This window comes from Rasamsonia byssochlamydoides (assembly GCF_041956645.1).
Source record: "Rasamsonia byssochlamydoides strain NRRL 3658 unplaced genomic scaffold VTN77scaffold_27, whole genome shotgun sequence".
NCBI classification, from domain to species: Eukaryota; Fungi; Ascomycota; class Eurotiomycetes; order Eurotiales; family Trichocomaceae; genus Rasamsonia; species Rasamsonia byssochlamydoides.
In genome coordinates this window covers 271,919-294,124 of record NW_027192410.1, presented here as the reverse complement: position 1 = coordinate 294,124, position 22,206 = coordinate 271,919, and the positions used below count along the sequence as shown (strand labels likewise).

General features: G+C 51.5%; 9 protein-coding genes across 9 annotated transcripts; 6 read left to right on the top strand and 3 right to left on the bottom strand.

Annotated features, from left to right (window-relative positions):
• Positions 1–337: 337 nt before the first annotated feature.
• VTN77DRAFT_3842 (uncharacterized protein) lies at positions 338–2,505 on the bottom strand (the record flags this gene model as incomplete). Its single annotated transcript, XM_069419835.1, has 4 exons — positions 338–511; positions 592–1,891; positions 1,943–2,119; positions 2,177–2,505. 4 exons carry the CDS (start codon positions 2,503–2,505, stop codon positions 338–340), a joined length of 1,980 nt encoding a protein of 659 aa, XP_069278192.1.
• A 454-nt stretch (positions 2,506–2,959) lies between these two features.
• Positions 2,960–4,197, top strand: VTN77DRAFT_3841 (uncharacterized protein; the record flags this gene model as incomplete). Its single annotated transcript, XM_069419834.1, has 2 exons — positions 2,960–3,761; positions 3,821–4,197. 2 exons carry the CDS (start codon positions 2,960–2,962, stop codon positions 4,195–4,197), a joined length of 1,179 nt encoding a protein of 392 aa, XP_069278191.1.
• A 1,045-nt stretch (positions 4,198–5,242) lies between these two features.
• VTN77DRAFT_3840 (uncharacterized protein) lies at positions 5,243–6,937 on the top strand (the record flags this gene model as incomplete). The annotated part of the gene is made up of 6 exons (XM_069419833.1): positions 5,243–5,551; positions 5,783–5,906; positions 5,976–6,125; positions 6,181–6,537; positions 6,592–6,701; positions 6,755–6,937. 6 exons carry the CDS (start codon positions 5,243–5,245, stop codon positions 6,935–6,937), a joined length of 1,233 nt encoding a protein of 410 aa, XP_069278190.1.
• Positions 6,938–7,541: 604 nt separating this feature from the next.
• Positions 7,542–9,809, top strand: VTN77DRAFT_3839 (uncharacterized protein; the record flags this gene model as incomplete). The annotated part of the gene is made up of 3 exons (XM_069419831.1): positions 7,542–8,658; positions 8,708–9,022; positions 9,085–9,809. 3 exons carry the CDS (start codon positions 7,542–7,544, stop codon positions 9,807–9,809), a joined length of 2,157 nt encoding a protein of 718 aa, XP_069278189.1.
• Positions 9,810–10,808: 999 nt separating this feature from the next.
• Positions 10,809–11,369, top strand: VTN77DRAFT_3838 (uncharacterized protein; the record flags this gene model as incomplete). The annotated part of the gene is made up of 2 exons (XM_069419830.1): positions 10,809–11,154; positions 11,254–11,369. The coding sequence occupies 2 exons, from the start codon at positions 10,809–10,811 to the stop codon at positions 11,367–11,369; spliced, it is 462 nt and encodes a 153-aa protein (XP_069278188.1).
• Positions 11,370–15,338: 3,969 nt separating this feature from the next.
• Positions 15,339–16,112, bottom strand: VTN77DRAFT_3837 (uncharacterized protein; the record flags this gene model as incomplete). The annotated part of the gene is made up of 1 exon (XM_069419829.1): positions 15,339–16,112. The coding sequence occupies one exon, from the start codon at positions 16,110–16,112 to the stop codon at positions 15,339–15,341; it is 774 nt and encodes a 257-aa protein (XP_069278187.1).
• Positions 16,113–16,143: 31 nt separating this feature from the next.
• Positions 16,144–16,641, bottom strand: VTN77DRAFT_3836 (uncharacterized protein; the record flags this gene model as incomplete). The annotated part of the gene is made up of 1 exon (XM_069419828.1): positions 16,144–16,641. The coding sequence occupies one exon, from the start codon at positions 16,639–16,641 to the stop codon at positions 16,144–16,146; it is 498 nt and encodes a 165-aa protein (XP_069278186.1).
• Positions 16,642–16,779: 138 nt separating this feature from the next.
• VTN77DRAFT_3835 (uncharacterized protein) lies at positions 16,780–17,799 on the top strand (the record flags this gene model as incomplete). Its single annotated transcript, XM_069419827.1, has 1 exon — positions 16,780–17,799. One exon carries the CDS (start codon positions 16,780–16,782, stop codon positions 17,797–17,799), a length of 1,020 nt encoding a protein of 339 aa, XP_069278185.1.
• Positions 17,800–20,135: 2,336 nt separating this feature from the next.
• Positions 20,136–22,018, top strand: VTN77DRAFT_3834 (uncharacterized protein; the record flags this gene model as incomplete). The annotated part of the gene is made up of 2 exons (XM_069419826.1): positions 20,136–20,296; positions 20,350–22,018. The coding sequence occupies 2 exons, from the start codon at positions 20,136–20,138 to the stop codon at positions 22,016–22,018; spliced, it is 1,830 nt and encodes a 609-aa protein (XP_069278184.1).
• Between the last annotated feature and the right edge of the window lie 188 nt (positions 22,019–22,206).

Sequence of the window (22,206 nt, the reverse complement as noted above, 5' to 3'; positions counted from 1 at the left end):
AATACAACATTTCCGAACACACATTCTATGTGGACTTTCAACCCGTATACAGTGTAAACCCTGTCTTAGCAGAAAGAAATGAAAATAATAAAAAGAGGGAGAAATCAAATGTCATATATTGCCTATGATTTGATGCCAAATACACTCGTTCGCAGGCACATACCTAAGCTAAGCTACTTAGCTAGCTAGCTCTTCCCGTATGTGTAATCATGTCATATCATATCCGAGTACATAATTCCATCCATCAAACGCCGTCTTTGCATACGTACATACACATGAAAAAAACTAGAAATTAGGGAAAAAAAAACAAAATAGAACCGCGATCACTGACGACAGGCTATATCCGAACGACGTCCACTCGCGCCCGTTCGAACACCCTATGGCTCAGCTGCTTCTCTTCTCGCTCTTGGTCAGTCATTGTCCGCGGGTGCAGCGCCATCTGGGCGTAGGTTCCTGCCGCACGACGCTTCGAGAGTGTGCCGGGGTTGATTACGAGGACGCTTTCGACGACCTAGGAGGTAGAAGTAGTCAGAAGTTAGTTGGAAGCTGAGAGGTCTGCATGTTGGTGAACTTCTGGGGTCTTCTTCTTACCTTGACAAACGGCGGCAGCAGAGTCGGCGTGATCAGCACGTCAGGGCGCACGTTCCACCATTCGCCCAGCTTCAGGTAGCTCACGTCCAGCATGGCGCCGGCTGGCAAGACGGCGTCCGCTCCGCTGCCCTTGGGCAAGCTGTCGCGGGAGGAGGGTGGGAAGATGGGGTAGAAATGCCGCTGTTCGATGATGTACTTGGGTAATCTCGTCAGCAGGTTGCCTTCTGTCGGCCGGCCGCCCAGCGCCTCTTCCTTTCTCAACTCGTACAGCACATCGTGCGAACACATCCCAATGACAACCTCGTTCAGTGACAGGGTCACCGGGTTTGACACCATGCGCGCCTGTTTTGGTAACCCAAGCTCTTTCTTCGGTAGCTGCTCCTGCGGCCACGAGACGTGTTTGCTCACGGCGTCTCGCACCGAGGGAACGAGCACAATGGTGATGCTGGGCACGGCGGCGCACAGCTTGTGAAGCGGTCCGGTGATGAAGTGACGGAACAGCGTCGTCAGATTGGCAGTGTCCGGGTCGAGCCCCGGTATATCAGGCAAGTCAAAGTCGCCCGATGCGATGAGCGGATGCTCCAGATCCACAAATGGCCCCATCAAGATCAGCGCATCCGCATACTCCTCGGCGGCCTTCTTACACAGCTCGTTCAGAGGCTCAAATTCCAGATTGTCGTCCGCCGTATACGGCCCAGATGCGATGAAGACATTCAATGGTTGTTCTGAATCGACTCCGCCTAACCTCTCATTAATAGCGTCAATCGTAGCCGGTGAGGATGCTGCTGGAGGGAGGAGAGGCACTGGGAGGACTTCCTTGACGGAGAAGTACTCTCCCGACGCATTGATCCCTCGAAGAGCGACAATCTGGCCGGGGAAGAATTGCACTGACGGCAACGAATCAACCTTGAGGGGCACTCTCAAGCCTGCACCCGTTCGACGTGACGTCTCAAGGACCAGGGATGCCGTATTCAGTTTCCCCTCCAAACTATCTGACGCAATTCGGCCCACGGCCACAATCTCACTGGTGCTCTGTGTTGCAGCGCTTCCAAAAGTCACGTCTGGGTAGTGTTTCTGAAATACCTCAGCGAATTCATCTATCCGGTCGTCCAGGACCTCCGACGCCTCTGATAGTCGCATCGCCATCGGTTTATACCCAAACTTCTTCAGATCCGTGTTGGCGGTCGGCCGAATTCGTGCTTCAGCATACGGAGCCATCGGTGCTGTAGGCATGGCCAAGTGGCCATTGAGGGTTTCTAAGACTTGGCCTGGATTTTGACGCTCAGAAAAAGGCACGGGTCTGACAAAGTCGTTAGTTGCGTACACAAGCGAGACTGTCACTGTCACTTACTGTGGTCCCTCAATCGCTCCATTCGTGGTCTTGAAGTCTCCAGGAGTGCCGTTCTTCTCCGACCTCCCTACCTTCTGAGCAGATGGTGTTTCGAATGCCGATTTGCGTTTTGCGGAGCCATTGACATTTTTATTAGCGGACCGAGAATGAGGCGTATTCGGCGTCAACTCATCCAGCCTGAAGACAGTCAGAATCACCGTCAGAAACCCCTTAAAAACGTAGTATCTGCCATACATCCCAAAAACATCTGTATTGCCCGTGCGCTGCGTCGCTGTAACCCCGCCCTTTTTCTCCGCGTTGCGCAGATGGCTGTTCTTCCCTCTGCTCTCTCGTTCCAGGGAGTCTTGCACATCCCGTTTAAACGCCCGAACCGTGTCCAAATCCAACTTGGTCTCCTCGGACCCCATCTTTAAACTGTAGGACTCCCATTTGTAGAAGAGCTCCTGCGGCGAAATCGCGTGTAGGCGGAGGATCGACTGCAATTCGGTAAGCACATCTTGAGGCAGACCGTCGGGGGCGGACGACGCAAAGAGCTCATTGAGCTCGTGGACCACGTCTTCCATCGTTCGAGACGTGTCTCTGGCAAGGCACGGCGTCTTGTTGGTATTCTGTTGGACCATCTAACAGCGAAGTGTTGGTGTTGTGTTGCGGGGGATCAATAATTCCATAGTTGGAGAAGCTCGAATGGTTTTCGCGACGGACGCGTTTCCCACGCGTCAGCAGACATGTGGCCCGTGCTGGGCGATCGGCCTCAGAATTGCCTGTTTCAACGCATCTTAAGCAACTAATATCGTTCGTTTATAAGGCTGAGGCCAATGATAGCAGCTGGTCCATCGGGTCCCGCTGCGGGAACGCACCGGCAGACCGGCTCAGGCCACAAATTACGAACCCAAGATCCGGAAGCAAGACCGATCCGATTCCTAGGTAGGGGCTAAAAAGTGCCATATATATAGATCGCGTGCTCTCCTCAAGCTCGATGACTATGTGTCTGTCTCGTTCATTATTGCCCTGAGAGTCATGGCTACTACACAGGAGACAGCCCCCGCAACTCAATCCTCGGGTGAGCTGAATAATCCCGTGGAGAACGGACACCAACAAAAAGAGTCCGCCAACAAGCCCGATTCGGAAGCGCAACTACCCCAGACATTTGAAGCAGATGCCGACGATCTGGGCCTGCCCCTGTCCGCTGCAGACGGTGTGATCAAGAAACCGTTTGCCCGGCCACTGGACACAGCCAAGCCAGTGCCACCCCCCGAACTGACCTCCGACCAAGCTGCCAAATATGACCAGGTGCTGAAGGCCGTCTCGTCCTGGACGACCATCCCATCCAGCTCCGCGAAGGATGCGTCGGATACGCCCCTCACCGACGATGAACGGATGTTCCTGACCCGCGAATGCCTGCTTAGATACCTTCGCGCGACGAAGTGGAACGTCTCCGAAGCTGTGAATCGAATCCGCAGCACGCTGATCTGGCGTCGCGAATACATCGGCGACAAGTTGACGCCCGAATACATCTCCATTGAGAACGAGACCGGGAAGCAGGTGATTCTGGGTTACGACGTGAATGGGCGCCCATGCCACTACCTCCTCCCCTCGAGGCAGAATACGGAAAAAAGCGACCGCCAGATTGAGCACCTGGTGTACATGCTGGAGCGAGTGATTGATCTGATGCCCCCCGGTCAGGAGACTCTGGCCTTGGTGGTCAATTTCAATGAGACCAAGTCCGGTCAGAATTCCTCCATTGGCCAGGCCAAGCAGACGCTGCACTTTCTCCAGAACCACTACCCCGAGCGACTGGGACGGGCTCTGGTGATCAATAGTGAGTTTGCACGGAGATGAAAACCGCAGTACGACATATTGCTAACTGAGAAATGACAGTCCCGTTTGTCATCTGGGGTTTTTTCAAAATGATCACCCCCTTCATCGACCCCGTCACCCGACAGAAGCTGAAGTTCAACGAGGATCTGCGTCAACATGTGCCACCCGCCCAACTAATGAAAGCGACCGGCGGAGACGTCGAGTTTGAGTACGACCATTCAGTATACTGGCCCGCGTTGACCAAGCTTGCGGAGCAGCGGAGGAAGGCGTACCGCGAGCGTTGGATCAGAGGCGGGAAGCGGATTGGCGAGTATGAAGACTACCTGAAGGGTGGCACGGCGAAGAGCCTCGCCGCTAGGGAGGGGAAGTCTGCTTCTGACGAGCTGGGCGAGAAGATGGAGGCCTTGAAGGTTGATGCGCCTGCTGCTTCTTCATAATACGTGCTGCTTTTGCTATATTGATGGGTTTTTTTTTCTTTCTTTGTTTTCTGTGGGTGGGTCCATCTTGATTTCGGATTAGATTTCCTAGATTCTTTGTTTGTTGGTGACTTAACAACTCGGGTTCCTAATTTCGCGCCTTCTTTTGGACTGTGGTCTTTTGAGAACAGGACACTCAGCATATGTATATGGCTTGAGACATATATAGAGGGTTATCAACCGATTTGTCAATGCATTGCTACATAATAGCACATAGAATTTAAATGCGATATACGCATAATGGATTCATTTCCTCTTCGTGGTCAGACTTCGTTATTGCTCCAGTCTTCAGACATGTGCTGTATAGATCACGTGTGGAGCTGTCAAGAAGACGAGGAGGGCAAGGAAAAGAAACCTCAAGAATAATATTTTTATTAATCAATTCAATGGGCAAGCTGGACTGAGCTGTGTTGGGTTGGATGTGACTTCGAGGGTTGATTTGGAACGCAGCCAACCTGATCAAATAAAACCACTGTATCACATTTCTCTGCAGGTTGCTGCTATTCCCTGTAGTTGGCTGCTTCGATCACATCAATCTCCGAGGCTGTGAAACGTAAACAGCTCTGCTGGATCTGACTGCTGGGCTTCATTTCGTAATCTTCTCGGGAAAATTCAGGTTCGACGTGTTGTAGGTGTCACACTGTCATATTGTCACACCCCACCTCGTTTGCTCAGCAGACCTGTCGCACACACAAAACAATTGAATTGGCACATTGACACTCCACTGCATCGTCATGAGTATATTATCAGGAGGCTCTCGCGTCTGCTTGTTGTTAGCCATCTCTCTTATCACTCTACTGACAGTGCTCCTCAGGTAGAAGAGAGCGGATAAGAATATAAAGGTCGCGGGCGGGTGCGCGGCATAGGAAACGCAGCGCCCATCCAATCCACGGCTAGCAGCCGCAAGCGTCGTCTCTTCAACTCCCGCGGTCCAAGAAAGAGGTCCGCCCCTCTTTATGCGGCTCCCTCCATCGGCGTGGGCTTGTTCCAACCTCACAACCAGACGATGGCCGAAGAAGAGTCTCTGAACTATCGACCACATACCCCCACGGACGGCGCCAGGACTGCTGGCCCGGACGGCATCCCCCCTGGCCACCAAGATAAAGACAAAGACAAAGACAACACCCCCATCGGCAGAAGCAACAGCAGCGGTGGAAGGGTTCCCAATCGCTCCCGCGGTGGTGTCGTCGCCAAAGGTGGTCACGAGGGGGGCTTTGTGCAGCCGGCCTCTTACCTGCGTCCCCGAGGCCTTTCGCATCCAATGACGCCGATGCTGCCCGAGAGGGCCATCGACCGGGACGAACAATTGGGCCTGGTAAGTTGCGTTATCCTTCTCTACCCTTCTTTCTCTTGCTGGGCGTTTGGTTGCGCTCGTTTGCTGCTGCCGCTTTGCGTCGGCATGCTGGGAAGCCTTCGCGGGGTTCTTTGGTGGGGGTTGGCGCAACACCTTAAATCGCCGTCGACACCGATTCCACAGGGGGCATTGCTCGTAATCTTCCGTGAAATTCATTCGACGGGAAAATGAACTGACTGTTTCTGCTCGCAGCGGGCAATTCGCAATTTCCTCAAGGTTCGGACGAGTTACGATGTCCTCCCGCTCAGCTTCCGCTTGATTGTCTTCGATACGTCGCTCTCCGTTAAGGAGAGCTTAAATATCCTCATCCAGAATGGCAAGTATTATCTAATTATCTATCAAGGCGATGCACACGGTATTCTTACTGACGGTGGTGTTTCTGCAGGAATCGTCTCCGCCCCGTTATGGGATTCCTCTACCTCCACCTTCGCCGGTCTCCTAACAACCTCCGACTACATCAATGTCATCCAATACTACTTTCAGAACCCCGCGGCCTTGGACCAGATTGACCAATTCCGCCTCAACAGTTTGCGAGGTACGACCCCGCCTATACACTGCGCATTCCAGATAAAGCTGACGGAACACGACAGAGGTGGAAAAGGCACTGGGTGTAGCCCCTCCCGAAACGATCTCCATCGATCCAGAACGACCGCTGTACGAAGCCTGCCGTCGAATGCTGTCGTCCCGCGCTCGAAGAATACCTCTTGTGTCGAACGACAGTCAGACCGATCGGTCGTGGGTCGTCAGCGTCGTCACTCAATACCGAATTCTCAAATTCGTGGCGGTCAACGTCGGGGAAACGCAAAAGCTGCGGAAGCCCTTGAAAGAGATCCGGCTGGGTACCTATCGTGACATCGTGACGGCGTCCATGGACACGCCCGTCATTGACGTGATTCACAAACTCGTCGAGCGCAGTATATCCAGCGTGCCAATTGTGAATTCAGAAGGTAAGAAATTGGCCTACAATGGCTGAGAGCATAGTGAAACTTACTTTTTTCCAGGAATCGTGTACAATGTTTTCGAAGCAGTCGATGTCATCACGTTGATCAAAGGTGGCGTGTATGATGACTTGAATCTCAGCGTAGGAGAGGCGTTGAAAAAGCGCTCACCTGTAAGTTATTGCGTGTGCACTCCGATTCGCAAGCTCCTACTCACAGCTGAAAGGACTTTCCTGGAATCTACACCTGCTCGATCAATGACGGCCTCGACACCATCTTCGACACCATCCGGAAGTCTCGGGTTCACCGGTTGATTGTGGTCGATGACCACTTCCGCCTGATTGGTGTTCTAACGCTGAGTGACATCCTGCAGTATATTCTCCTCGAGGGCGAGCATGAAGAATGGTAAAAAGATAAAAGGAAAAAAAGAAAAAAAGAAAAAAAAATCAAGGTTCCTATGCATGGGAATAGGCGTTTCAAAGGACCGGAGTTGGGAGACACCCGTACAGGGTATATTGGCGAACAGGCTGTCTTTGATCTAATTTTGTAATGTTAAAAGGTTGATGGTTCTTTTCACTTCAATTCGCCGGCCACTTGGCGTCTTAGGCGATGCTGTTGAGCTGCAGGGCGAGGTTCGGGGATACTTTTCATTCATGACAGATAGAGATGACTTATGAATTTTCAGCCTTTTTCAGCCTCTTTTTGGGACACTTCTGTGCTATTTGAAGTCATATTCAAAGTCAGTCTTTTGCTGCTGCTGCTGCTGCTGCTGCTGCTGCTTCTTACGTGTGACTTAGGTTCTCTGATCATTGGTGTTTGATCAAGCAGGAAAGAGCGGGCGCACCTGCCCTGCGCTGCACCTCCTTCCCCAAAGGCACTCCCTCAGCAGTTTCTTGCCGGAGGCATGACCCAGAGTGATGAAAACAAAGATACCTACCTAGGTACAGTCCCAGCAGACCCGGAGTCACTGATTTGACCACCCTGATTGAAAGAGCTTTCAACGCACCGCAACGATGGGTTTTCTTGACAGTCTCTTGTTCTTTCCATCAGCAAAGAGCGGTGATAAAGCTCCGGCTACCACATGGTCACGGTCAGGTTCGCCTCGTCGGTCGGATATCGTCCCTCTTACGCCACAGACGCTAGAGAAAGAAGTATATCATCATGCCCTGCCAAACTCCCTCAATATTGAACTCGCCAGAAGGCTCCTCGGACAAGAGCGTGATTCGCACGATCCCAAATCCTTCAGCGAAGAGCACGCTGTGAGCCCTCTCGACGACGCGATTGACAGCGTTCCGGAGAACAACGATCTTGGATTGGATCGATACATCACCGCGGCATCCAAGAATCCGGAAACTTCAGCAGATACAATGCCCCCCTCGAGCTCCGGCACGTCTAGGAGGGCTCGTCTGCGGCATAAGAGCTCCAAGGGACTTGCCGCTGTCAAGAGGTTGCTTCTCCACCGGAGGTCACAGCTAGGACAGTCTTCATTCGACGAAGGGAAACAGGCTCAAAGCGCGGCCACATCGTTTGTTGCTGGCAGTGTACAAATTCCAGTACCGGCTAATACTCCCGAAATTCCCGATCATTTATTTGCTCTTCGCACGGATGCCGTCGACAACTCGGCCATGCGACCGAGCAGTCCGGCGCTGTCCGATTCAAGGAAGGTCAGCGACAAGACTGTCCTGTCCGAGTCTTCGGATAGGACCACAATGACGGTCTGTCGTCGACCATCCAGGCGTGTTGCAAGTCCAATAACGACGGTGGACAGTAACTACATATGCCCGGATGCTTTCGAGCGGCCGTCAACTGTATCCAGGTCTTGCGAACCAGAGTCGCACGCGCACCCTCCCATTGTCTCAAGCTCCGTATACAGTGACGACTTGAGTTCTCGCAACATCAGTCTGTCAACTCATGCGTCTGACAGGTCGGGCAGTCAAATGATCTACCAAAGATCGCCGCTAGAAAAATCCAATCTGTCCCTAGAGACGCTGTCTCAGAGATTGTTCTCGGATGCCAGCACGCAGTCGGGACAATATCGTCAGCAGAGGGCTGCCCGTGAATTCAACAGACTTGCCGCCAGCCTCGGTTTGTATCCATTGGTGCTCAGAGAAAATAGTGTATCCGTCGCCAGTAAGTAAGTTGCTTCACAACTGAGGCCTGTGATTGACAGCTGTCCCAGGCAATCCTCGGGTTATTGCCCCAGAAAAGTCCGGCAAATATAAAGACAACTTTCTCCGCAAGATCCGGAGCATGCGATCCAGCCTTCGTTTACGACATACACGGAGTCGAAGCGGGCTCGGTTTACGGCGGATGAAGACGTTTGCCAGCTTGTCGAGTCGGTATTATCAGATGGATTCGCTCAGGGGCAGAAGCCTGGAAACGCTGGCTCGACTGGGCGGGTGTAGTTTTCTCACACTTCCTGCGGACTTTGCTCCGGCGACCCTGCGGCTGCCGACTTGTATTGTGGCGACGGTATCCTATCTGAAAAGCCATGGTAAGCTGACAAAAAAAAACCCATATACTTTACTTGTATATACGCGAGGTAACCATCATTAGCATCCAAGACAAGGCACGTCTTTTTTGACTCGGGGGATTTGCGGGTAGCAGTCCGGGTATACGATCACTTTGCAAACCAAGTGTTGTCGGCAGAGAGAGCGAAAGAGAAAGTAGACATTACGATGAGAGGAAGTGACCTCCCGCGTGAGGCCCTGGGGTCGGAGTCTGATGCGTTCTTACGGGGCCGATTCCATGCTCTCAGTGTGGCATGTGTCTTCAAGCAGTTGCTAGCGGGGTTACCTGGGGGCATCTTGGGATCGGTCCGTTTGTACCGGACTCTGGTTGATATTTGTGGTCATGAGTTTTCGGATCGCGAGGTGGGACGTTCGGAGAACCGGTTGGCGGGCGTCTCGTCAGCTGCGTCTACCCGGATCAAGGCGATTGCACTGGCGATGTTGGCTCTGACGAGCGACATGCAACTGGAGCTGATCTGTGCGGTGTTTGGGCTGTGTGCGCTGCTCATTCATGAGACGGAACGCCTCGTCGAGCTGCACCGGCACAGGAAAGGCGTACGGGGTCAGTCGGGGAGTCTGACGGGGTTGGTGGACCGGGAACGGCTGGGGCGTGTTTTTGGGCCTTTGCTTACGGGGTTTGAGGAGGACGCGGACGATGAGAGGGAGGATGAAACGGTGCGGGTGACGAAGATGATGATTGAGAACTGGCGGGGGGTGAGTCGACAGTTGCGAGTGTGGGAGGTGTTTGGATTTCCGGCCGGTCGGAAGTAGACAAATTAATTAGTGGTCAGCATCGCTTCAAATCAGTGTAGAATAGCAATCGGTAGTCAGAACTGTACACTACGGGGTAGTTGTGAGACAGCTGCCGTTGCAGGGTCTACAATCTCCTGTTTCAGCAAGCTGCCAAGCAAGCGACTGTCTGGTGTTATCCTGAAACCCAAAGAAAAGAAAATCGGAGAAAATGCTGCTGACAAGACATAGAGTTAGGAATTAATTAATCAATTATGCACTAATGAATGGAACAGCTATTTTTGTCCAATATAGTACTAGTTAGGTACCTGGGTAATTTCTCACTTTCCTAACTCGGTATGTCTGTATATACCTACCTACCTACCTAACCTACCTAGGTAGGGACCGATATTACTCATGCTATTATTCCTCTCCTAACAATAATACATACCTATTAATGGCAAACAACCCTAGACATAATCTGTGAGAGAAATATGGAGTAATGGACGGAGTGCGGTACCCGACCCATTGTCTAGCCCCTGGGGGGGGGGGGGGGGGCATCCGTAATTAATCTCAATCACTCAGACGCTCTACTGTGTTGTCATGACTGAGTGGACTCGACTCGGCTGGAGTGAACCGATTTTGGATACTTCGCCCTTACGTAGGAGCTATTATTTTTGAACCCTACACCGCACATACATTAGAGGTCTCGTGTGCGGAATATATATATCTACCTATCTATCTGGCTTTGGTGTCTGGTTCATTCAATATCAATATTACCTTCGAACACTCATTGACTATTTACATTCTTTTATAGAGTCTGGTCACTCTTTATAAAACCTTTCACATTTCCCATAACAGCACTTCAGGACAGGTACTTCAGACTTGCTGTGTGTGTATTATTTTTTTCTATCAATCAATCAATTCTACTTCTCGCAAACTCCCTACTACTGTCTTCATTGCTCTGCAACCTCGGGGCACAATCAAATCGAACAAATCGACCCGAAAACAATCAATCAATCAACAAATCTATCTACCAAAATGAAGCTCCTCGCCATCCTCCCCCTCTTTCTCGCCGTCGCTTCTGCCCGCACCATCTACCGCTACAGCGACAGCTACCTCCTCAGCCGCCGCTCCACCAGCGCCAGCAGCAACAGCGGAAATTTCCAAACCTTCACCAGCGCCCTAGGCGGCGCAGCAGCTCCGCCCGTCACAAACTCCGGCGACGCGCAGCGCCCCTTCGAAGTCAATGGCGATACGTTTGTCAATCTCAGCGCGGCACTGCAGCGGTCGTGCGATATTCAGTTTAATGCCTGCGCGGATATAGCGAATTCGGAAGGAAATAAGTCGGGAGGGTTGACGGTGGCGGAGTGTCAGGTGCAGGAGAGTAAGTCCGGGAGCCTTTTTTTTTTCATGTGGTGCTGTCTATGGTGGAAGAAGGGTATGCTGTAGGTTTCTGACTGATGATTGTTCGTGTCTTGTACAGATTCGTGCCAGCAAGCTGCCTCCTCGACCTCCTCCTCGTCCTCGTCTTCCAGTGCGGCCGTCGCTGCGCAAGCGGCTAGTTCGAGCTCTGTCGCTGCGTCGTCGTGCAGCAGTTAATCAACTACATACCTAGCTCTGGAAGCTATTGATTGATTGGTTGATCGGCTGGTCCATTGATCACTGCAAGCAGGAGAAAAAAATGTGATGGAATATTATGGGATGGAATGAGAGTATGGAAATGATTGTCAGAAACGAACAAGAGCTGTTGTAGTTTTCTTTGGATTGGACTGGAAAATGGAAGATACCTAGCTGCTGGACTACATACATAGTGCCAGAGCTAGGACTAGGATTAGGATTACGACTCCGCAATCAAAGAGTGTCATATCTGGATGTATTTTTTTTTCATCCTGATAGTCATATCTAGATACCAACAATGGGGGAAGGACGAAACCCCTCGTTCATTCCATTACTGTCCCTGACTGGGTACCTACCTAGGTCTAGTAGTACTTGTACTAGTACAGTACTTACTGTATCTACCTACAGTATACTCCACTCCACTGTAAATATATTACCTATGGTATGACTGATAGGTATCTGCCTATCAATTCAATTCTCGTCCCCCGTTCCCAGAGAAGTTAAGTATGGACATATTTTTTTTCAACCATCTATTAATACATCTACTCACAATGGCGTAGAGGAGATGTCCCAATGGAGCTGGGGTCGAGTTTCTAGAACGTTCAGTAATCTGTCCAGCGAGACAGAAAGAGACAATAAGGCAAAGTTCTAAAACTGAGAAGGGCGGCGGCCAGTTGAATTAGATAGTATTTGACAGCGAGTGGATGGAGGAAGAGAACATGAATGAGCAAATGTGCTCCATGAGTGTGGTTGGACAGCGTGAATCCAAAAAGGCTACTCCGGTATGGATACCCTGGAAAGATTCAGTCACGAGTTTGATCCATACCTAATATGATTATTAGGTCATGTGATTTTGAAATGCAACGAATAATAACTACGCCTGCAGCCCTATTCTATATATTCTATTAATAAAAAAACCTATTATTACCTATCTAATATGGAGTATATATATGGGCCATTTGCGTAATAACTGCCTGGCATTGGGCAGGCATAGATTTAATAAGCTCACAAAGCTTCTGAGCCCTAAAGCATCCTATGCTTCTTATTCTCCTCTGCAAATTTAATCATAGCTTATTATCTTCTTGAGGATAATGCTCCTAAATCTAATTCTTCATAATCTCCTATACTATCTTAATAGGGTTTAGATCTAGGGAAAATGGGGGCCATAATATAGGGTATTGTTACGCGAGGATCTGACAGAGTCGGCACTTGTTGGTCCTTTCGAAGAATCAAGTCTCTGAGCTCACTCCTAGAGCTCACGTCGACCCAATGCTATATGCCTCTTGCAATATAGACTCACTGTGGATTCGCTGTCCCAAAGGATAAACACAAGGTGATATGAGGGCCTCTGCCCTCTGGTCAAGGTAAACACAATAAACGCGCAACGGTCAGCGCCATCATCACGTATCGCCTCGACGGCTCATCGATGGAGGGGCGCTATGGTACAAGGTCTTCGGAACGCTCAGAAGAGGGGTAGAGCGGGGTAAGCAAGAACCGGAGGCCTAGTATATAGAACCTCGTACTCTTTCCGATCTACCCTATCTACCTAATCTTGAAGATCGCAACCTTAGGCAACATTAGGTACCTAAGTATATACTCCTCCATAGCTAGCTAAACTCGTGGATCCTATGACATCACGTTGCTTGTAGACTGCACGATGATGTTCTTTTTATAGGATTGCCCCAGCAATGAGCTTGCACCTCGATGCGGTGCTGGCGTCTAGTAAATCTATATTATATGGATGAAGCTAAGATGAGCTCCTCACGAGCGAATTGACTTCCCCTCTTGATGTCAGTTACTACTATAATGAAGTAAAACCCCTCTTAACTTAACTATGATATTGCTTCCCTGATGCCTTATATATGTATAATATCTTTTTATTTTAAATTAAAATATTTACGGCCTTGTAGAGGAATTATAATAATTCAGCCTAGACATAGGATGGTCATGGGACAGAGGACTATGGTAGAATAGATTAATCCCTCTTTTATCCTATTAGTGTACTGTACCTAATCAATAAGTACAGTACTATCCCTTATCCAAAATATACAAATGAGGAGCAATCGGAGGGTAGGTGATGGATATCCCGTACGCATTGATCTCGTGCCTTTGAGTCCCCGAGACCGGGTCGTAAAGGCAAGGAATTGTCAACGAAAAGGAGGGAAGAAAAAAAAAGGTTTGTAGACGTAGCAAAAGAGCAAGTAAAAGCAAACGGCTTGAGTAATGCTGACTGAATCTCAAATAATGAGTCATGACAGACATGGAACCTCCCTTGTTCCTGAGTTGTGGTGGATTCTCCTTATTAAAGGTGTAGCAACAACCCACATTTATGAGGAGAATTCCTTAGCGTAAAGAAGGTAGAAAAAAGAAAGGCTAGTAATCTCGTCGACTGTCCACAAGTATTGTGTGCCACAACAGTAGGAGTATTGGTAGTGCTCCTCTCAAGGGTGATCCATTTTCTAAGGAGAAGGGCTAGTATATTCATTCTAGGGGTGCTAGAGTTCCAGATTAGATAGGAAAGGCCCTGGCCTCAGCTAGCTGTACTGAGCTGTATCTACTATAGAGGGGCTCCCATCTCCCCCTGTAGTCCGTAAAATAATCAAAAACAACTTCTAGGAAATAACTAACATGCATATATATGTACATACATAGCACTAAGGTAAGCTCGTGGACCATATGACGTCACGTTCCTTGCAGGCTAAATTATATTTATAATTATAGACCGTTCGTTGACTAACTGATTGGCAGCTGTAACCTCACGGACCTCAAGGACAAATTACTATACTTGAGTGCCTGGGTAAGTTATTACTATTAAAGAAGAGGAAGAATACCTAGGAGGTACCTAAGGTTAGGAAGGTGCGTTGCTCTAAGGCTAAGTATTCATCCATTAGATGCAATTGGCTGAGTTGATTAACCTACATGCGGGCAATCTCCTTCCAATGCAGTGCAGTGGCTGGACACAATGTCCGGAATAGGTTCGTCAGGTGTACGTAATGAATTCAATTCGTCTGGAATGAGTTAATCCTCCTGGATTATGGCTGTTCTTCAGATGGGGGATATCTCAGGTGGGTATCTACTATGTCTACTATGTACTTACCTAGTGCAGTGGATAGTAGTATGGATGGATCTGCTACCTACCTACTAGGCAGGTGGATGGACATTGTACCTGGGCTATATCTCTAGACCGCCTACAGCTTAAACTAGCCAATTGCCTTGACAGATTGAGAATCTCTTACCAGCCACTCTTTCCTTAGACTGATCAAATAGGTAGTGATGTGCATGACAGTGTAACCGAGTTTTCTCCGACGCATCCGTGCAGGACAGATATCGAATATAGTATACTCCGTAGTATGATTTCGGATGCGGAATGTTGTTCGAACCATTGTCCCGCACTAACCATACTCGAAATTTACAATCTAAGCGCCGGACATGCATGTCTTATTTTGGGAACAAAAATGTCTTATTTTGACGCGAACTAGTTAGGAACCGTCAGAACCGTCTCTCGGCCATCTGAAACAGACAGGGATCTGAACCTCGATGGAAAGTTCTCGAAGATGACCTCAATCATCATCCCAACTTTGGGTTTTCGTTTCGAACAACTGGAGAAATGGGCACGGCCATTGTTTGTATAGTGATGCAAATGCAGCATTGAGATGGGAGGTCTCAATGGCAGCAATAAAGGATTCAATGCAATTGAATCAATCAAGGGCAGCTCGATTAGATATACTGCGAGTCTGGAGAGGATAACGTCAGCGGCGGTGGTGCTAGATCCAGCCAATCAGGGCGGAGGATGGAAAACATTCCCGGAAAAAAAAAGCCACCATCCCATTGGCCGATTGTTGCTGGGCGGGATGCTGGTCCGTTCGCCGCTACTCCGCTACATCCGGCCATGTACTCCCCCGCAATCCATCGCTTGATGGTAGCTGGCATGAAGTACCTGTGAGTACACTCCTACCGGTTTCTTGCCACCGCGTTATTTTTCCACCGTTCTTGTTCCTCCGCCGGGACTGACTCCGCGGCGGTTAAGGCCCTCGAATCAACGCGTCGAAGACCGTGAAAGATGCCTGGAACGCAGCCAGGGGCCAAACCTACCGTCGCTCTGCCCCGCCCGTTCCCGTTTAGGAATCGGATTTGGTCGAGGTCTGGACCAACAAGACGCCAGAACTTGCAAGATGCACGCCGAGTTGCGGCCTGAGGCCAGTGGACCCGCTGGGCTGGCTTCCATGGTTTTCTGCTCCTGTCAAGACTCGCCCGTCCCCGCTGCCATCTGTCGATCCGGACCCGTCGTGATGTCAGCGACTCAGCTCGAAAACAACTCGGGCCAGATCCTAGCTTGCTACGGTTCCGTTGACGTCCCCTCCCTTCCTGCGTCTTCCCTGCCTGGCTTGAATTCCCCAGGCCAATGAGGGCGCTGCGACTCTCTTTTTGACATGGAGATGTATCGGATGCAGCCTGCTGGGATGCTCGTCTGGATGCTCGTGTTATTTGCTCTCCAGTTCCCCGTCTTCCAAAGCTTTCCATCCACCTCTGCTGCCCCTTACAAAGCTTCCATTCTCTTCTCTTCCCCGCCCCAATGATGGAGTAGTGTAGCGGTGGAGCTGCGACATTTCCGTTCCAGGGAAGCAGCTTCAACGACGACAACGACAGCACTCCCTCCGGCCTGATATTTACATACCAAAAGGCCACCCGGTCTGTAGATTCCTGTCGTCCAAGCCTGAGGGCCATCCCATCCTCGATATTTAATATTTAATTCCTACTATCCATCCCAAACAAAGAAAACCTCAACTGAACAAACACCATACAACTCTCTTGCGCCACACTCTCCATCTTCCCCGGCCATTGAAAGCGCCGACACGGTTCTTTCTGCATCATCAGCCACTGCAGCTTGCCTGTCATTGTCGGTCCAAGTCCGGACAGCTCCGCCAGCTGCGGTTGTCCAACCCACCGAGCCGACTCTTTCCATAACCTTGTCCGAGGCGCACCGCAACCCGCGGTTCCTGCCTTGCCTGGAAGCTGTTCCCCCTTCGCCCACCCGTGGCACGCTCCTGCTGCCTTTGGTCGTTGCGTGTTGCTTCCCACCGTGTCGCCCTCCTCGGCCGTGCCTGCCTGGTTCGAGAACATCCAAAAAAAACCTCTTCCCCAGCCGCCTTCGAATTCCCAACAAACACGGCCTGTAGCTGCAGTCCTCCGATGATCCTTGCATGCAATCTCGATCCTCAGCATAATCCATCTTGAGTAACCTGACTCGAGTCATACCCTGCGGCCGAATTGCTCCTACCGCAAGCGGGGTCGAGATCGTTATCGCTGCTGCAAAACAACCAGGCGGCTTTCATTGTTCTTCGCCTTCAAACTGAATTCGTTCATCTCGCATACCTCACCTCCCACCGTCCACATGTCTGCTCTCAATATGCTGGCCGAGCAATCCCCCCTAGCCGCAACGGCCTTTACCACGGCCGATGCGGTGACGGCCGCTCCGCCCGCCTTCGACACCGGCCCGGCCTTCCCTGGGGACTTCCTGGGCCTGTCCCTCCAGGATGACGAGCATATCTGGGGATTGAGCCCCATGTCGCCATCGTTAACCACCTGGAACCCCAAACCAGAACCCACTTTCGCAAATGCCAACCTCGAACGCGATCTGAAAAACTCGCGGGTTCGGAATGGCCAACCGACACCACCGCTGGACGACAAGGGACCGTCTCCGTCGGGGGATCTGCTGACGGCTCTGAGCAGCAACTCGTGGAATGACACCCAGACCCCAACCAGCAGTGATGGGCGACACCGCAAGAGCCCCAGTGACCCGACCTCGACATACCAGAATGGAAGCTCCAAGCGGCGCAGGGTTCGCGATAACAAGACCACCACCGCCGCCAGCAGCAGCGGCGCGGAATCTGATGACCAGAAGCAAGAGAGGGAGAAGCGAGAGAAGTTCCTCGAACGGAATCGGTTGGCGGCGAGCAAGTGTCGGCAGAAGAAGAAAGAACACACCATGATGCTCGAGACGCGGTACAAGGAACAGTCCGACAAGAAGGAGGAATTGGTCGCCGAGATCGCCCGGCTGCGATCGGAGATTCTGGGCCTGAAGAACGAGGTCTTGAAGCACGCCCAATGCGGGGACGAGCCCATCAAGCTGCACCTGGCGCAGATGGTCAAGAAGATCACCTACAACGACACCGCGGAGATCCGCGATCCTAACGAGGTCACCAACCCTGCCGCCGCTGCTGCCACCACTGCCGCTGACCCAGGCACCTCTCCATCCTCGCTTCGGGGAAGTGTGTCCTTTGGGTTTGATGATCCCCTGCAGCTGGATCCCTCGGCATCCGCGGCGACTCTCGAGCAGCAGATCCGTCGCGACTCGGAAGCGTCGATGGCCTTTTCGGCAGATGATAATTTCGACGATCTCATCAATGTGTGAGCGAGAAACAAGCAGGAGGAACAGAACCGGTTTCGTTCCGACGTTGCTTGCATGCCTTCTTCAGTGCCTTTTTTTTTTAATATCATCTATTATCTTTAATAGTCGACGATGACCTTTGTGTGGGCGATGATGGGCGGCGTTTTGTTTGGGCCTGAAACAAATGTTATATGATTACTATAATGGGCCTTTCAACTGCTACCTGCATGACATGATGTCTGGCGTTCAAAGTGGCGCAAGTTGAACAACTACGGTGGCTGCTTTTCTGGTTTCTCGAGCGTCTATCCGCTCGCTGCAGATTGATTGCTATTAGGGTGGTAAACTGATTTAGAGGGCAAAAGTGACTTAGACTGTACCTAGTAATGGTAGTCAGTTAGTCACTGCTGGTCGAGATGACCATGAGGCGAGTGAGAAATGAAGAGATCTAAATTAAAAGCCATCCAGTTCGTCATTTTGATACTCGCGCAGGTCGTAAACTAGGTAGTCTCCACCCCTATCCGCGAGTCTCATGCAATACAATACATACACATTTCAAGTAGCAAGCTTAGGATAAAGGAAAAGGAATGGACAGGATGGTAACAATGTTGGTGTCTGTGTTGGTGATTATCAAACATCGCGTTGATCTGCTCCAGGGTCTTCCCGGCCGTTGCCTTCAGACAGCACGACACAAACACCAGGATCAGCCCTTTGAGGATGCCAAAGAGGAGGAACGTCGCCCAACACAGCCCCGCCATCAGATACGGTGGGCCGGACGACCAGACTGGGCCAATTCACGACCAAGTAAAACTGCTAGAAAGACCAGACCTGCCAGTTTCTGACTGTGGCTCGAAGTTTGATCCTTTAAGAGTCGGATGAGGTTGTAGTCCAACGTAATAAGATCTGATGTGGTCTTCGGACGCAGAGCCGTCTCTGCAAGCGCGGAGGAATCGGGGTGCATGTCGGGGTCGAAGTCGATTTCGGGGATGGCATTTTTGATGCATCCAATACTCTTCTCCTTCGATAGCGTGAGTTCCACATCAGTGTCAAGCAATACCTCTGGAATTCCTAGGTCTCGACGCCGGACGAAGATGCCGAAAGATTCCCAGCATTGGATGATGATTCGCGAACATGAGAAGGAGGGCCGGTTCGATTAACGCATAGGCGTTGCGTGCTGCAGGAGTATCCCTTCCACGAAACATTGGAAACTTCGACTTCGGAAAAAGATTCTCGTTCCCCAGGTCGCAAAAGGTGGAAGGATAGTCGTCATAAGTCTCGATGATGAAGTCTTCGTCACTGAAGCCGCTGGGAGAGTCATCCGGGTGAGTAGTAGCCATGGTGTGGGATTCCGAACTGTGACATTGAGGATAGCTGTCAGTTTGAAGAAAGAGGAGTTTTGCAAGGTAGCAGTGGCAGGTGACACCATGGAAAGAGGCAACCGCATCAGATGAGGTAGATGCAGGTGGGTGGTAGAGCTCACCTACTGTTTCAGGACTAACTATTCATTACCTACCAGGTACCTAGGTAGGTCTACTCTGTAGGTAGGTAATACGGAGTACGGAACAGTACATGACTGTCCGAGAGAGCTGTATGTACGTCATCGATTGGCTAGGGTAGGCAGTAGCCCTCGCAAAGAGAATCCCAGTTTCATAATATAATCAGCTAGGTATCAGAAGGAAATATTCCATTAATATCGTAATATTTGATGATGATTATCGAGGGAATCGGTCTTGAGAGTCCTCCTGCTAACATTACCTAACGACAGCTAGCCGACAGCCGACGGAGATGGCCCACCTGGTCAAACAGTCGATCAGCGCATCTCACAGGTGGATAACCAACGGCGCAAGAGTGTGGGGAAATGACGCAAGATAGGATTTAGTCTCCGTATACTTCTCTGAGTTTGTTGTTCACGACTCACGAGTGCTTACTCTCTCAGGAATAGTGGGCAGTGGGAGTCATGGTGAAGACCAGGACAGAGTATGTACTGGGACAGGAACAGGAATTCTGCTGCTGTAGATTCAATACTCTGATTCTCATCTTTTATATATTATATATTCGAGCTCATCGATCGATGGAATAATAGAATAGTGCTAGGACAGTGTGCTCACTAATTAGCCGACAGCCGACAGGCGACGGGCGACAACCCTAAGCCCTAGCTGAATCAACCAATCCGGAAGGACATGACTGATGAAACCGCAGACAAGAGTATGAGAGACAACAGAGAGGGGTAGCAGGCTATAAAGACAGGACAATGGGTCGAGTGAATTGGATTTCTTGTTCCTCTCAGCAGGCTCCTGTGGGAGAACTGTGGTTGTTATCTTGATACCAAACTATCTCCATTGATCCATACTCCAATACGCGAGATGGCCACGAAACGGCCTAACTTCCTGCTCATGGTCGCCGATGACCTGGGCTTTTCCGACGTCGGATGCTTTGGCAGCGAGATTCGAACGCCCAACATCGACAAGATTGCCCTGAATGGCGGCGTCCGGTTCACCGACTTCCATGCCGCTGCGGCCTGTTCGTGAGTGAACACTATACCCATCTATCTTTGATATCATTGCTGACTGACGACAGACCAACTCGTGCCATGCTCATGACCGGCACCGACCATCACATCGCCGGCCTGGGCAACCTGATCGAATGGACCAACATCTCCGGTCAGAACGGCCCCAAAGGCTCGCAGATGAGCACGGCGCCGCAGCGAGGGATGCCCGGCTACGAAGGCTACCTCAACGAGCGCGTCGTCGCCCTGCCAGAGCTGCTCCGCGATGCCGGCTACCACACCCTCATGTCCGGCAAGTGGCATCTGGGCCTCACTCCCGAGCGCGCCCCCTTCAAGCGCGGCTTCGAGCGCTCGTTCGCCCACCTCCCCGCCTGCTCGAACCACTACGGCTTCGAGCCCCAGCTGCGCGACCAGGATGAGACGCCTACATTCATCGAGGCCAGCTACATCGCGCTCCACATGGAGGATGACCACTACGTCAAGAAGCTCCCCGACGGCTGGTACTCGTCCAACGGCTACGGGGACAAGATGGTCAAGTACCTGAAGGACTGGCACAATTCCCCGGAGAACAAGGAGCGGCCCTTCTTCGCCTATCTGCCCTTCACTGCGCCCCACTGGCCCCTGCAGGCGCCCCGAGAATATATCGACCATTACCGCGGCGTCTACGACGAGGGGCCCGACGTACTCCGCGAGAAGCGTCTCCAGCGGCTGAAGGAGCTGGGCATGATTAGGGAGGATGTCAAGTCGCACCCCGTCGTCGCCGAGGAGGTCAAGGACTGGAAGGACTACACGCCGGAGGAGAAGAAGAAGTCGTCGAGGGCCATGGAGGTCTACGCGGGCATGGTCGAGTGCATCGATGCCAACGTGGGCAAAGTGGTCGACTACCTCGAGAGCATCGGCGAGCTGGACAACACGTTTGTCTGCTTCATGTCCGACAACGGCGCCGAGGGGGCGGCCTACGAGGCGTATCCGCTGGTGCAGAGCGGCGTGCTGCCCCATCTGCAGAAGTACTACGACAACAGCATCGAGAACCTGGGCAACTACAACTCCTTCATCTGGTACGGGCCTCGCTGGGCGCAGGCGGCGACGGCGCCCTCTCGCCTGTACAAAGCGTATACAACGGAGGGAGGGGTGCGCGTCCCCTTCCTGGCCCGGTTCCCGAAGAGTGTGAAGGTGGTCGAGTCCGCGAAGGGGATCACGGATCAGTTCGCGACCGTGATGGACCTGGCGCCGACGATTCTGGAGATGGCGGGTGTGCGTCACCCGGCACCCACGTATCAGGGACGCGAGGTTGTTCCCATGCGTGGGAAGAGTTTCTACCCCTGGGCCACCGGCCAGACATATCGGATCCACGAAAAGGACTTCATCCAGGGCTGGGAGACGTGTGGCCGCGCGGCCCTGCGGTACGGCGACTGGAAGATCGTCTACATCCCCAAGCCCAAGGGGCCAGAACGGTGGCAGCTGTACAACCTGGCGCGCGATCCCGGCGAAGTCGACGATCTGGCGGAGGCAGAGCCGGACCGGTTGAAGCAGCTGCTGAAGCTGTGGGATCAGTACGTGCTGGAGACGGGCGTCATCCCGCTGAACCCGGGTTTGGGCGAGTTTATCGAGGCGACGGAGGCGCAGATGCCTGAGAATGCCTGGATGGAGTACGACTATTGGAAGCCGGGGGCGCGGGACGAGCCGGAGAAATTCATGAGGAAGCCTCCGCGGTTTACAAGGACGGTGAAGCAGTTCTAGCAGTATACCTGTGGGTACATACAATCCATCGTCATATACCCGACAAAGGATGCAATTCAACTTAGTACACTCCGTACTCTTCATGCTGCGTATATTCTATCAGAAATCTTCCACTCAGCCAAAAAGAGATGCCATGACAACTACCCTTTAGCTGTTGGATCTTTTCTCGTTGACGTATTCTGTCGTTA